This window comes from Lepidochelys olivacea, assembly GCF_965140295.1.
Source record: "Lepidochelys olivacea isolate rLepOli2 genome assembly, chromosome: 1".
Taxonomy (NCBI): Eukaryota; Metazoa; Chordata; order Testudines; family Cheloniidae; genus Lepidochelys; species Lepidochelys olivacea.
Genome location: NC_140411.1, coordinates 342,991,784 through 343,007,337, shown reverse-complemented (window position 1 = coordinate 343,007,337; position 15,554 = coordinate 342,991,784). Strand labels below are relative to the sequence as shown.

The following is a 15,554-nucleotide window of genomic DNA, read 5'->3' as shown; positions in this document are numbered from 1 at the left end:
CATTTAACCAACCACAATATAACCCAAATATACCGCAGCTAATAATCCTATTGGTTAATAATGGAGGAAACAATTAGTTTAAGGTTTTATTCCCACTTCGCTCTTTATTATTATTCCCTGATTTAGCCTAGGCTCTTCCTATAGGCTCAATACAAGCTTTTTTAAACTCGCGCGCCTCGTGGTTTTAACACGATCGTGAATAGCGAGCCCGTGTTTGTCTGTATTAACTCTACCTGCTCTCCATCCGTTTCCACGGGATCCGAATTAAAACTGTCGGCGGCATCGCTTGCCTGTTTTTATTTGTATTTAATTGAGAAGCGACTCCCCTCTGCCGTCCTAATTATCTTTAATTTATCGCCTTCAGTGAATGCGTTCGCTAAAGATAGAATTGGGGGAGCGATCAGGTTACTCGTCACCTTACAAAGAGTCACTTTAGAAAGGGAGATCGCAAATTGCCAGAGTCAGCAGAAAAAAATAACCCAGAGCTAGGAGTGGATTTCCCCCCCCCCCCCCCGCAAATGATCAATTTACTCGCTGATTTATTGAGCCTAGTTTCAGCGGGGGTAAAACCAAACCAAACCAAGCCCCCTTCTCTGACTCCCCCCTGCTGGCGTCCAGGCCGGGCACCCTTCGCTTGGCTGATGAGCCAACCGCAGGGCAGGGAAGGTGCATTTTCTGCCCGGTGCCCCAAGGCTTGATCCAAAGCCCGTTGAAATCAATGAGCAGATTGCCACGGGCTATATGCACCAGGGGCCCTGCCATGATGTGATCGCTGCGCGCTATACAGGGGACAACATCTCCCTTGTAGGCACCGGGTCATTTAGTGAAGTATAGAAGGAAGAGATGACATCGAAACTCAAGTGGAGGGTTCCCCCCCCCCGCCCCCAGCCTTCTATTCTCTGGTACTAAGAGTGAAATATATATCATGGCAAAAAATACAGTCTAGCTGCCCTGGGCTTCCGTTTTAGGGGCAACATTTCCAGGTGATTCCTTAGGAAACGTGTCAGTCCGGCATTCTGTCTTTCTGGACATGCCCCAGGCTTTTCGTCCATGAATAGAGCTCCTTCCACCAACAAAAGAAAAGCATCTCGGGCAGGGGTTTAGCTCTCTGCTGTACGAATACTCTGACGGGAGAATTAACCTTCCTTTCGGTCCTATGCCGCTGCCCTGCCCGATCAGTTGCATCAGGGAGCAGACATCGGTGGCTTGATTTTAGTTTGGTTTATTCCCTCCTTCCTCCCCCGGCCCCCCAACGTGAGGTTTGGACGGTAGCGCCATAAAACGTGCCCCAGGAAAATGGCCCGGTGGTCTCCGTTCTCAGTCCGATTTGGACCCTCACTTCAGTCTCGATTTAAACTACGCCCCAGCTCCGCGATCGAAAGCGTTACAGCTGGATCGCCCGGGCAGACCCGACGTTTGTCTTCCTGTCACCAAAGCTGTGTACGGACTACCAAGGTGTAAACGATCCCCCCCCCCCCCCAGTTCGGCGAAATAGAAACGATTCTACCCAGGATCTTTCGGGAAGCGCCAGATTGAAACAGACACGTGCTGGTTCCTGTCTGTCCGAAGGTTTAGGGTTAACATTAGCACGTCCCGTATCTCCCCGAACTAGGAGGGCATGGAAGTGGGCTCTTGCCGTGGGTTATTGCTGTCCAACAACTGCATCAGTGAAGGAAGATTTCACAGCCAGGCTGCCCCTCTGCGTTAGCTCCTTGCTGCTCTCTGGGCACGGAGAGCCCACGGTTACTTTTGAAATGCGGCCACAGGCTTAGAAGTGGGGTGTTTTCCTAGGCACGATTCACGCAAAGGGTGCTTTCCCCGCGTCCCCCTTTCAGAGCTGCATTCAGATCAAGAGCTTTTTAATTTCGTTTTGTTTTTGGTCTTGTACAAACTAACTGGCACAAGAACAGAGGTGTATTTAACCACACACACACACTGTTTAAAAATCACCAGCGACGCATTTGACTGTATCATTCCGGGGAAGGGAAAATAGGTGATTTTTTGCGTCTTTTAAAGCGTACACAGTTTAATTTCCTGGGTGCAGGGCCCGACTCAGAAATTGTCAGCCCTTCTCTGCTGGGGACGGGGCTGAATCCGGCCCTGTTGCGTTTTAGGAAGGTCGCCACCGGATTTTTGACGACGGCTGGTGGATCTCACCTCCCGGGAGCAAGAACTTGAGCAAGTCTCTTTCCCGCTGTGAACAGTCTTCACTGCCGGTGGGATCCAGGTCTAATTAAAAATCCGCCATCGTGTGAGTGAGAGTTTTCTCTGCAGAGTTGTGTGTTTGTGACTTTGCCTGAAAGTGTGTGTTTTGTCTTCGGGTCTTTGTGTCTGGGTGGGAGTTGTCTCCACAGAGCTGTGTGTGTGTGGATTTTCTCGGCAGATCTCCATGTATGAGCGTGTTAGAGGGTTTGTGTTTTCTCTCTAGTTCTCTGCGACACAAGAGTTTTCTCTCCAGATCTGTGCGTGTTTATTTGCTCTCCAGACGTTTGACTCACGCACTAAAGTGCCTCACAAAAGCCAAAAACAAACAAACAAACAAACAACAGGAATCAACGCGGTGTTACCGCTTTTCCTCGAAAGCTTTTGATCTCAATGGAACGAACCCCGGTCGTATTTATACCGAGTGTATCCTTGAAACAAAACAAAAGAAAACACCTTTACAGGCGTTATAGGCAACGACCATCGTGCCTGGCACGGGTTACACCCCGTTCCAGTCGACTTCCAGCCCCAGTACCTGCCTCTTTCCCCCACCCTCCCTTCCCCTCTTCCCCCCACCCTCCCTTCCCCCCGTCCCATGTGATTCGCAGGCTGGGTGTGTAATGGCATGCCCATCATATTTCTCTCACTCTTTCTCTGCCCTTTTCCAACCCGGAAGAGCTCTGATCTTCTAGACAGCCAGGAGGAGGAGAGGAGGAGGTCAGAGATTTGGGTGGGTGTTCGGAGGATGTGGATCACCCACGTTTTACTTCTCGCTGGAAGCTCGAGAGATGCCATCGGCCTCAGCAGCTGCCGGAGCAGTCGAGTCTGTCTGTCATTGCCGCCTTTAGATCGTCAGCAGATCAGGACAAAATAAGAAGCAGCTGCCCAGGTCAGTGAATATTGAGGTTCTCCCCCCTCCTCCCCTCACTCTCACTCTTTCCCGTCTCCACGTGGAGAGAATTAGAAGGGATCTCGGCTCAAAGCGGGCAGCAGACGCTGGCTGAAATGTAACGCGACCCCACTCTTATTTGTCTTCAGTCGCTGGAGCTATTTGGATGTTTCTCAGTGACCTTGGGGGAAGACCCAGCTTGCCCGAGAGCTTGTTACCTCTGAAAGCTAGAGCTGAGGGGTGGGGCGTGGGGGGAAAGCATTGGAAGAGGTTGACAACAACTGCTTTGCCTATGCGTGCTGGGTAGCCGGGGACAGGGCTGCTTTCACAGATGGCACCGCACATCTGCGTGTGTAGACGGAGGGGATGAGAGAAGAAGCGTTTAGGCGTGTCTACTGTGTTGTGTATTATAGTTGTGTGGGTAATGATATTAGACGGATATGTCTGCTGGAATGTAATTAATCAACGAGCGAATCGGTGTATACACGCTCTCCCCTAAATATAGATCATTCTTTTTATATCTAATCTCTCCCTCTCTCTTTCTCTCTCACACACTTGCATATATTCGGTAGCAAATACAAGTGCACCTACATATAAGTGTACCAGGAACAGAAACATATAACCTACCTCTGTCACACATCTGCATGTGCGTGTGCATACAATCCTACACTGCTTTCTAACCAGACTGCATCAGAGCACACTTCGCCCAGTCACCCAGCAATCTCCTTGGCTGTATTCTGAGCGCAGCGTTGATCCATTTAGAGCCGGCTGTCTATGTAATCTGGTTTCTAAAGAACGGGAAATGGTCTGGCTGGACGTGTCCGGCTGTTTTAAGACAGGTTTCTTGAAGGGACTGGTACCTGTATAATGGAGAATGATGATTTCACTACATCCTAAGGCGTGTCTGGATCCCTCCTACCTCTCCCCCCCCCCCCAAACTTGCCATCCGCTAGATCATGTAGGGTATTTAAACTAGTAATTGGGTGCCTTGGAAATGTATTTGAGTGTTAAGAAATGAGCATTAGCTGTAATTGAGCTCATTCAAAAATGTCAGCTCCTCTTACCTTCATTTGTCCATAAATAGGAGCGGGAGCATTAGGTGATGGGTTTTACTGTAACCGGATAATTAATACTCATTGGATATACTTGTTTTCTTCATTATTTATGGGCGGCGGTTGTAAAGCTAGGTAGCCCGGGTCTTTTATGTAAGGCTCGTGTCATTTGCTCTGGGGTGTGTGTGTGTATTTCAAGTTGTAGACCTGTATTTGTGTGTCCCCAGAGAATGTGAAGTTTGTGTATTTCGAGGTTTATGCCTTTGTGTGTGTGTTGTTAGTTAGGATTTGTGTTAATGTGTTTCACTGCGTTACTTAGTATATTAAGTTTGTTTCCATCCGTGTGTTGTGCGAGCCTGGACATTGTTAGGTATATTTCCCTCTCTTTGTTGTATGAGTTTGTGGTTAGTGTGTGTTGTCATCTGTGTAGTGTGTGAGTCTGTGTGTCTTTCGGTTCCCATGGGGTTTTCGGTTCCCAGGCTGTGTTAGCTTGCGCGTTAGTGTGTAGTTCAATAGGTGGATTGTGTTAACTTGTGTCAGCTTTGTGTTGTGTTAGCGTGTACGTGCTTGCAGACTGTGTGTTCGTGTTTCAGTCTCCGTGTTAAGTTGTGTGATAGGGGGACAGAATCGATCCAATTAAAAGCAAATGTTCTCAAGAGCCCCTAAAAGGCCTAAAGAGAGCTTAGGAGAGTCGCTGTTTAGCCACCAGTCAGAGATCACTTCGCAGCAATGACCGGCCTCGAAAACTACGGATTTATCTGGCAAACGCCCGCTTCTGTCTGGGAGATTTTAGAGAGGAAAAGCCCTACTGTGAGGGCAGATACTGTGTCTTCAGTCTGACAATCCCCTTTAGATCCAGCGTCCCACCGAACAGGGAAAGCGATGGAATATCACACGACAAAATAGCTGGTGTAAATGTCTCGTTTTCCTTAGATTCCCCTGACTCGATCTACCTTCGTGAGATGGGGGAAATAAAACGATCCATCCGCAGCGAGGTTACATTCAGCAAAGGGCAAATTAAACCAGATTTCGGCTTCTGTTTTCGTGGAAAAAAAACATGAACCCATTCGCTGCATCGATGTGTATAATGTATGATGTGTATGCATCGTGTGTCGTGCGGTGTCTGCAGTTTTTTGTATGTCACACGAAAATACACACCCAGGGTACAGAATACATATGCATGAAGGGACAGCGGGATTTATTTTAGGGAATGCATCATTTAGTTTAGGGGATACACACAGATCTTGATTCTCTTCCAGTAGCGAGAATGAGACATTCCTTAAAAGAAGGTCACTTCCATTGTTATTCAGAACGCTCTGCTCAGTAAAGGGAAAAGAGAAATGTTTTCACCCCCACAAGGAAATTTTGCTGTTAATTCATTCGCTCCCCCTGCCCTGGCGTCTTCCCTTGGTGTATTTTCATTGTGTTTTACTTTGTTACGGGCCTCTGGCCAGAGGCGAGGCTGACAATTTTTTTTTTAAAGGCTTTAAACCTGGTTATAGTTTCATTCGTAGCCATTTTGTGGGACTCCCCGGGTAAATAAAGTGTCGTTTGGGATTAAAAACCAGCTGGTTTACCAGCTGCCCTCAAGATTCGTTTAAATTCGCCTTTGAATCTACCGGTCAAAATTGTCCCAAGCGATGAAGGATGGATAGGCGCTAAATGCACCCTTACCCACGTAGACTTCCTTTAGGGTGGAGGGGGCAGAGAATATTTTTGGCTGCTTGAAAAGAAGCGAGGAATTCCTACCTAGAGGTGAGCGTTCACTCCTTTCAAGGCGAATGTAGCGGTGGGTTTAAGCAGGACTGGTTTATAAATTAACTTCTTCAACTCTCGGCGTTAAGATCAATCGGATGGGGTTGGGGGGGGGGGAAATAGATTTTTTTTCTACATCCAAGTGATGATTCGAAGAGAGAAGGTCGCTTTATTTGCCGTAAGACTCTCTGGGACCTGTCCTCAGTGGCAGTGAATTATCTTGCTGTACCCTCGGATTTTTTTCCTCTCTGTCTCCAGACATCTTTCCAAAATACGGACCGATTCGAGTTAAATCTCGATGCAGCTACGTTTGAAAGATGGGGGGTGTTATCTAATATTATTATAATATTTTTGTGTGTTTGTGTCTGATGCTGAAGAAAAAATGGAAGTGGAACTTACCAGGTCGGAGCTTGAAACTGACCTGCATGGACAACAAGCCCTGCTCTATGTGGGTGTCATCACCCGGCCTAGAGAGGAGCTGGGGGTACCAATAACCCTGACAGGACAGGACACCTCTTCTTTCTCCGAGCTCCTCTCTCTCTGTCTCTGCCGTGCAGTTTGGGAATGTGCAAGGGGCAGAGAGGGCGCCTCTGGGACTCGCGGAGCCGGTTTTGATCCTTTCTCGGACCTTGTGTCCTGGGGCAGTAGCCCTTCTCCTCAGCTTCAAAGGGGGAGAGGGGGTTCCCCCCCGCAAGAAAAGGCCCAACCTCTCCCCCAATTTTCATTCTTGGAATTTGTTTGCTTAGGGCAGATGAGGGGTTTCCCCCTTTCTCCACCCACCCACCTCTCTAGCTACAATTCGTCTGATTTTTTTTTTGGGGAGGGGGGAATTAGGGTAAGAGAGGGGAAGGGGAAAGATCACTGGAAACGGGGTAATCAGTCGTTGATCTTTTCTCTCTTTCAGTCTGGTGCGTGTCTGCGCCTTTGTGTTTCCTCCTGATTTGCAAAAGAGGGAGAGAGGTGAAATTATTCGAAAAAACCCCATCGGGCTCCTTTCAGAGCCAAGGGCGTGAGGCAGCACCTCAGTGTCCATTAGGGCAGGCTTGCTTTAAAAATAAAATAAAAAAAATAAAACCAAAGAAAAATCCGAACCGAGCAGCGCTTCCTGCTTGTGGTTCCCTTTTCACTGATAAAGGGGTTGGGGAGAACAGATCGTTTCTGGCTGATTCATTGCAATAGGGGGTGGCGTGTGCTGGGGGGGGGGGGGGGAAGCTTTCGCCTCTCTCGTTCTTTGTTTAAACTCAGAACAGTTCTGCAAATCCAGCCTCGTCCCCATCCATCTCCTTCTCACACACCGGGCTTTAGGGGGTCGATTTGTTTGGCTTTAAGCGGTTGTGGCTTCTGTTGTCTTCATCCTAGGAGGTGACAACCCCGAATTGACATTAGGCTGTTTACACTTCCCCACCCCCGGCGGAGGCTGGAATATGGGGCTCCCCGCTCCCCCCTTTTCCCGCCCCCCCATCCCCCTTGACGGGGCACAAGTTGTTTTACACGGCAAAAAGTCTTCGGAGCTCTGCCCTGGGCCGTGTCCTTTGCATAACCCTCCGATCGGTAGCCCCAGGCTGTTTAGACAGCTTTACCTGTACTCCTCTCGTCCCCTGTAAAAATCCCAACCCGGCACACGTAATTTAATCCGCTTTCAGTCAACTGTAGTCTAAAGGGGCTGGGGGGGGGGGGGAGGGGGCTGCTTCTTCCTTTCCCTGTCCCAAGGAGACGTAGAAATTCGGACCAGGTGCTGGTAATAATGATGGGCACCGAACGAACCCAGCCACAGAGGCTTCGACTGGGAGAGAGACTTTTCGGGAAAGTGCTCCCCAGCTGTTAACGACTGGATCCCACTCCCCTTCTCAGCCAAGCCGTTCACACGGGTACCGGGACTGGCCTGGCTTTGTTCAGCTAGCTCCATGCCCGTTGCAGCGGTCCGGCAACCTTCAGAGACCCCGGGTGGCTTTGGGGCGGGCATCCCCGGTTGGTTGGTTGTGGGGTACTAGAGAAACCTTCCCGAGGGGAGTGTAGGGGTTGGGTTTGCCTGTTTTGTGTGTGACGGACCTTTCCCAGCCAGGGAGCCCTTCTTCCCACCCCCACCCCCCAAAAAACTGCCTCCTTCCCTCCTCCCTCCAGTTCCTGCCTGCCCCAAGCCGCTGTGACTTCTGGCTCCTTCTCGCTCTCTCAGCTGGAAAAGATCTACAGACCGCCCTGCATGATCTCAGCGCCACGTCCCTCACCTTCAAATCGAATTAACCGCCCCCCCGCGCCGCAACCCCTATTGTTTTTTTGCTAATTGCTCCAACAATGGGTCCCTGTTAGAACCGAGCTGTCAATTAAAGCCCCTGCTGGGGTGGGAGGAATGATGTCAAACTACACCGTGCTCAGCTGGACAAGGAGGGGGAAGGAACAGCTCGGGCTGAGCTGAGCCGCCTGTACTGTCCGGATAGACGCGTAGGGAACCCTAACTCTCTTTAGCTCCCCAGGAATTATAAGGCTGATGTTCAGATTCAGGGAGCCACCATCGGTAAATAGATTGCCATGCCATTATCACTGCTGTTATTTTGGTATTTAGGCAGCTCTTAAACTCTATCCCCGGACTGTTTGAGGAGTATTGAGGACTAATGAAGAAATACTTCGCTAGTATTTTCTGCATATTAAGGACCAATACACATGTCATCCGAGGTGTTTGCTTTCAGTCCACAAGCCCCAAATCTCCGGGATTCTTTTGATCACATTTTGTCGTCGTCGTCTCTCCCCCCCCGCGCCCCCGTCTCAAGAGTTGCACAGAAAATTCGACGTTAAAGAGAAGGCTGACAGATTTGTAACGCAAGGGTTGGGGATGCAGGTGGAATTAGTCCCGGGTCCTTTACAAAGCAGAGTTCAGTCGAAGAGCTATAGTAGTTAGACTTGTTAGGCCATTCCAGTCCATGCCCTAATCAGTGTCAGATTGTTCCATAAAGTGCATATTTTCAGTTCTACCCTCGTGCGGGATATGATCCATATTTGCCCTAATGCACATATTTATGTTTTTGCAGCAAATTGAAACATTTCTTCTCCATTTCTCCTCCAAATCACTTATGTAAACAAGTTTAATGATCGCCCAAGGCTCCCAGAAACACAAGTTTTCTTTGCTGGGATTAGCAACTTTAGGATTTCTACATGAATATTCCTTTTTACTGTCTCTCTGCACGCCTGCGAATTTATGTGGGCTTGGCTATAACTCTTTCCAAATACAGTTTTATCTCACCTAACCTGTCACGGCATCGTAACATCTGCGCTTTGAAAACACTGATCTTATTACGATGATCATCTTAATTCACCTTTTTGGGGGGAGGGGTTTTTAAATGTCCAACGCAATCTTCTCTAGAAATCTCCTGTTTCCCTCCGGGGCTTTCGGTCTGTATATGGGGAGGGGGTCTTCATAAAATGTTCCTTGTCTCATCATGAGACCCACTGCAACGTTGGACAGTCAGAGGGGGGAGAAGGGGCTGCCTTTGAAATGACCCTCTGCCCGCCTCCTCCGCTAAAAAAGAGAATTTCCCTTGAAATTGATGGAGCCCGGCAGGATTCCCCCTCCTATGATCGCTTTAAGCAATACATAATGACATTAAGTAAAAAAGGAACATCCAAGTAGAATCCTTCTTACCTATAGGAGACTGGGGAGAGAGAGACCACGGTTTTTGCAGCATCCACTCTCCGATGGTGAAATTGCTAATGCAGAGAACAGGCTAAGGTGCAGCAAGGGAACCCGAGAGGCCAGCAAATGTTACAGGCTGGGGGTGGGTGGGGGGGAATCCTGCCCATGTGCCCCCTCCATCCCAGTCCGGGGTGGGGGGGGGGAGAAGAAGCGGGGATAGAGAGAGAGCAGGAGGAAAAGGGAATCGTGTGGACACACTGACACCGTTACTCTCTATAAGCATTGAAGAGTTGGTCCAAACCTAATGCGTCTCAGATTAATTAGTGCACGGCGCTCCTTGAGCGCCCGGTTCTTGGCGCGTGTGTGTGTAAGCCCCCCTCCAGCCCCGAGAAGCGCCTCTCTCTCTCTCTCTCTCTCTCTGCAGCCCCTTGCCTGTCTGCCTCTTGCCCTGCTAATGGGCTCCCTGGCACGCTGCATGGCTTCCCCTCGGCAGCATGGCTCTGAGCTCGGCTCCTGACGTCAATGCCCTGTGGCGTCGGCTAGGCTGGCCAGCGAAGGGCAATGCAGAGAGGATCAAAAGAGCAACCTCCCATTTCCCAATTACACACTGTCAATCCAGCAGTCCAAGGGAGGCGGGGGGAGAAGCTGGGAAGCAGACACTGAATACCCCTCCTTGCAGCCCCGGCTCCATTACGCACAGCATCCCCTTCGAGCGACTCAGCCCCCGGGTGCCTACCTGACTGCTCAGCGCCCTGTGGGCAACAAACAAGCCATGCCAGCGCACCCAGAAATCAAACCTGCTTGCTTGGGCAAAGTGGTAGCACGGTGCTCGGAGCTGTACACTCAGCAGATCCGAATGGGAGCCCGGGAGATGAGCTATTGAGTGATTCGCTCATCTCCTTTTATTGCATTAGTTAAAAGCCCTTGGACTTGTTTATATCCGTGGCCCCCCACCACCTTTTAAATGTCTTGCATCCCCAGAGTTCATGTTCTAACCGGGATGGATAAACCGATATTTATCCGTTTATTCCTGCAAGCACAACAGTTCGGCAGTATGTTTTCTCTGTCTCTACACCTCAGAACTGCCCATCTCAGAAAAGTAACTGAATGTAGGTAGCAATTTATCCGCTAGGAAGAGATCTACAAATTAGAATATATCATTTTTGTAATACAACCAATTCAATTTGCATACGTGCAAACATGTGCATAATAAATGTATTTAACTGTCATGACTATTTCACCATAAAATCTCTCTCTCTCTCTGTCGGCTGTGTGCGGAGCAATTTCCAGTTTGCATAAAAGACTGACTAATTAAAGCTTTGGAGGACTGACATATGCGGAACGATTGTATACCTCTTTTGGTGCTGCTGTGGGCCCAATCAATAAGGTGTTGGCCCGCTGGGACAAGGGCCGAGGCTGAAACGTTTTTCTTTTGGTGCTGCTGTGGGCCCAATCAATAAGGTGTTGGCCCGCTGGGACAAGGGCCGAGGCTGAAACGTTTTTCAAAGGACGCCGTTTTCCACTTAGCCCGTAGCGCTGGGGAGTGTACTGCGTCGGTCGCCTTTTGCATTAATTAAACGCTCCTCATTGAAGTGCTGGGGCGTGTACTCAGACAATGGGGCTACATGGCATGATCAATCTGCTGCCCATGTATAGATCCACGTATATATTGTTGCCCGGCACTTTATTTCGCTCACGCCTTTGAAGTCACCCCCCCCCCCGCTCCTTCTCCCCGATCCGTGCACGCTTTAATTGAATTATTTATTTACTTGACACTTGGCTATTTTGCAATCTCCTCCGGGGCAGCCATGTAACTTGTTGCACGTTTGAAAAAGCCAGCGCCTGCCTCTGAGCCACTAGGGGACGCACTGGCTCAATAGACCGAACGGCCCTCGCCCGTTCGAAAGCTCCCAGCCAATCAGGACAGGCTTTCACAAGCGCCCTCTTCCTGCTCCTTCCTGATTGGTACACTCCTTGCTCACAGGAGCCAGTCCCCTGGCTGGCTCGTCCCGAGCCCTCTTTCACCCACTGAGCTGGCTCTGGGCACTTCGTTTGCATGCTCAGGCCACATGGGTCGTAATGGGGCATTAATGTTTTCGTTATTGTTTGTGCCGGCGGTGGAAATGAAAGTGGTCAGATGAGCGCTGAGAAAGCAGGGACTTTCTCTTTCTCGCCGGTGGAGTTTGAGACCCAGAAAGGAGATCGCAGCAGGCACGTTCAGCTGCAACTCTGTAGCTTGGTTTCCCGACCAGAAAACAAACAAACAGAGCAAAAGCAAACAAACAAACAAGAAAACCACAAAAACAAAAAAAACGAACAAAAAACCCCAACAGCCCCCCCCTCAACAACCTCCCTCTTCCCCGCGCCCGCTTCACTATTTTAATGGTACTGTAGGTTAAACTACGTTCTGCTTGAGCTTTGTTTCGTGGATCTCTTTTTCTTCTCAGCTGAATGGAATCGGGTGTAATAAAGGAACAACTCCAAAAGCATGGGTATTTCTGAAATAATGTTTCTTCACGTTGTTCCAGGACGTTGACACATTTCAGGAACAAACACTCTCTCACACACGTTCTAAAGTACAACTGTCCCCCCAGATTAGCCCTACTTGGGAATTAACTAATTGACCTGGAAGGGGTAATGCTTTAAAATGATACATTAGTATCTGAGACATGCATCCGATGAAGTGAGCCGTAGCTCACCAAAGCTTATGCTCAAATAAATTGGGTAGTCTCTAAGACGCCACAGGTACTCCTGTTCTTTTTGCGGATACAGATTAACAGGGCTGCTACTCTGAAATTTGACTGTGAATGGCTAGGCAGCTACAAAAGCAGTTTCTCTTCCCTTGGTTTTCACACCTCAACTGCTAGAAGAGGGCCTCAGCCTCCCTGATTGAACTAACCTTGTTATCCCTAGCCTGATTCTTGCTTGCATATTTATACCTGCCGCTGGAAATTTCCACTCCATGCATCCCAGGAAGCGGGTATTCACCCAGGAAAGCTTATGCTCCAACACCTCTGTTAGTCTATAAGGTGCCGCAGGACTCTTTGCCGCTTTGACAAAGAATGTAGAGTTCCCCACCTATCCTTCACCTGCTCTCTGAAACTCTTCCGACAGTGGCCTGAAGTCACCATAGAAAAATATGTCTTGACGGCCGGGTTGTGTCTTCAGTTTCTGTGTCTCTCCGGAACAAAGTAAGTAAGTAAGAGTAGGGCTGGCGCATAGGAATGAAAGAAAATAATAATAATAATTAATAACATAATATAATGAGACACACGTGCCAATTGGATGCGCCCTTAATGCCATTTCTGTGTAATGCGCATTAGAATAGTCTCCCCCTTAAAAAGTGGTGTTAACGCTTTCTCCGCATTTCCAGCCTAACGAGGCGATGCTTTCAAAGACTTTCCGGTCACGGGGGGGGAAGGAATATTGGGGAAGAGGGGGGGGCGAAAGTAGAAGGGAGTAAATCTGGGTTGCCGTTTCCTTGTGTTTCGTGCCCTGTCCCCTCCTTATCCCATGACAGGCTCCTCCCACTCCGGGCCGATGACAGTAGAACCTCCTTAAGTTGCGTCTCGCCACAGCTGTCTGTGAGCATTGAGCCGGCTGGCGCCACCCTGCTCCTTTCAGAAAGAATGCCTTCCCTGTAAAAAAAAAAAAAAAAAAAAAGAAAGGGGGGGGGGGGAGGACAGAGAGAGAGACAGAGAGAGAGAGAGAGAGAGAGAGAGAGAGAGCGAGCACAATCTGATCTCATCAAGCAGTTTCAACTTCATCTCTCCTGGGTCACATACTCCTTCTCCACCAAGGTTTGTGCTGAATTTCTTTCTTTCTTTCTTTCTTTCTTTCTTTCTTTCTTTCTTTCTTTCTTTCTTTCTTTCTTTCTTTCTTTCTTTCTTTCTTTCTTTCTTTCTTTCTATTGCACAATAATGAATAAAAGCCCTGAAAAACGCTTCGGGCTCTCCTAGGCAGCAGTTTGCACCCGCTTCTAAGCAGGCGCATCGCTGGCGAAACTGACCAAACATTTACCAAAAAAAAAAAGAAAGAAAAGAGAGGAAAAGGGCCGCCGCCGCTGCAGGCGCCCCCAGCAACGCCTGCGCCTGTAACTCTGGTCGATTTCATTCCCCCGCTGCACAGAGATCGAAAGAGAAAGAGAGTGTGTGTGTCCTAGTCGGATAGGTGGGTCGAGTGCTTAGGACAATAGGTGGACTTTCAAAGATCGCTGTTTGTGGAGGGGCTTGTTTTCGCTTGCCTAAAAGTCTGGTGATGAAGCCCAGAAGTGCTCAAACACGTTTCGCTCTCTCTCTTGCTCGTTCCCCCTTTCCTCTCTCTCACTGCAGGTGATCAAAGAAGAGAAACCTCTGCAAAGAGCGGAAGATACTGTTGGGATCTCGCTTCTTAGATTTTTTGTTTGTTTTCCCTACTCTTCTTGTCATCTTTTTGGAATCGCTTATTATTATCATTTTATTTTTATTTTTTTTAAACCCGACAACATCTCTCTGTTATATATCAACCCGCCGCCTACCCTCCCGCGGCAAGTCTGCCCAGTTTGGGGAGGAGGAGCAGAGACAGCCCCGCACCGAGAGAGCGCGATGGAGGTGACTACCGACCAGCCGCGGTGGGTGAGCCACCATCACCCCGCGGTGCTGAATGGGCAGCATCCGGACTCACACCACCCAGGGCTCGGCCATTCCTATATGGATCCAACTCAGTACCCGCTGGCCGAGGAGGTGGATGTACTTTTTAACATCGACGGACAAGGCAATCACGTCCCTTCCTACTATGGCAACTCGGTCCGAGCCACTGTGCAGAGGTACCCGCCGGCCCATCACGGTGAGTTCTCCCCTCCCGGGCCCTGGTGTGGGGCCCCCAGCTAGCTGCGCGCAGGTTGGCAGCGGCCAGGCTTTCGTGCCGGAAACAGGACAGCGTTTGTGTGTATCTTCTTATACACCGCTCATTATAAGCAATAGGAGCAGGCAAGCGGTAGCTGTTAGCAACTAACAAGGGCGCCTTGAAGGAAGCCCAGGAACCTGTAACCTGCGCAAATGTCCTCATGTGGCGTAAAACGCGTGCATGGCCTTTTGGTGTGGGCCTGTGACTAGCTATAGAGTATAGATAAATCCTAAGCAGCCGATGTAATTCCTCCAGCCAACGAATACAGTACAAACCCCAGCCATCGCTGGCAAAACGATGCCACTACTGAATTTCTGAGTTGGCTTGTCCCAAATAAGCGCTAAAGAAAAAAGTACTGGATGCAAATCTTTCCCACCGCCCCAACAAGTAAACTCCAGGGGGATCTGGTTTTCGGTGTTATTTTGCCTTTCCAGAAGAATTCTTTGTAGCATTATCAGTTACTGTTAGGGGAGGGGGGATGGGTGTGTTCACGGCTGGGATGTTAAATTCACCCTTGATGGGAAAATAATAGATTTGATAGGAAAGCCTGGCTTTCTGGTCTTGTGCCACATTATAGTGTGTTTTATACATTATTGTACGTGTACTTATACATCACGTGTTGCGTTATGAACCATCACATACATGTAATTATGTATGTAGCTATATATAATGTGAATGTAATGGGAATTTACTATCTATATCATAATTCAAACACATAGCCTCACACACAGCTATCCCGAGGAGACACATGTACTGTTTTTACGGGGCCTAAATACGTTTCAAGATGAATCTTTTCCTGCCCCCCCTCCCCCGTTTAAAAAAAAGCTATTAAAGCGATTCAGCTCGTAGCGCTGGAGTTTTCTTTCGGATTAAAAGGCAGAGCATAACCTTGTAAACCTGGGAGCGATCCCAGTTGTGGCGCACTCTGCAGGAACCCTAGGTCTGAAATAAATTAGAAAAAAAAACCCACCCTAAAATAAAACAAAATTGAATGGAAAAGGGATGACCGTTTGGGCATCGGCGCTAATCCGGATTCACTGATCAGCGCACAGGACTTCAGCTACTTGTTGAGTGAGCATTGATCGCTGTTCAGTAAATGCATTGTTCCGCTTTTAGACTCTTTAAGATAATTATTGCTAAGGATCAG

The 15,554-nt window shown here is 48.9% G+C and overlaps 1 protein-coding gene across 6 annotated transcripts in view; it reads left to right on the top strand.

Annotated features, from left to right (window-relative positions):
* The first annotated feature begins 2,990 nt into the window (after positions 1 to 2,990).
* The window catches only part of GATA3 (GATA binding protein 3), a 33,174-nt gene continuing 20,610 nt past the window's right edge, over positions 2,991 to 15,554 (top strand). For 5 of the 6 annotated variants that reach the window (XM_084622133.1, XM_084622131.1, XM_084622134.1 and 2 more), the window contains exons 1-2: positions 2,991 to 3,091; positions 13,855 to 14,347. In XM_084622133.1, coding sequence (XP_084478259.1) covers positions 14,107 to 14,347 — 241 coding nt within the window. In that variant the 5' untranslated portion in view covers positions 2,991 to 3,091; positions 13,855 to 14,106. Of the gene's footprint in view, positions 3,092 to 13,200; positions 13,324 to 13,854; positions 14,348 to 15,554 lie in introns of those variants that run through there. The other variant, XM_084622130.1, reaches the window with a different exon arrangement.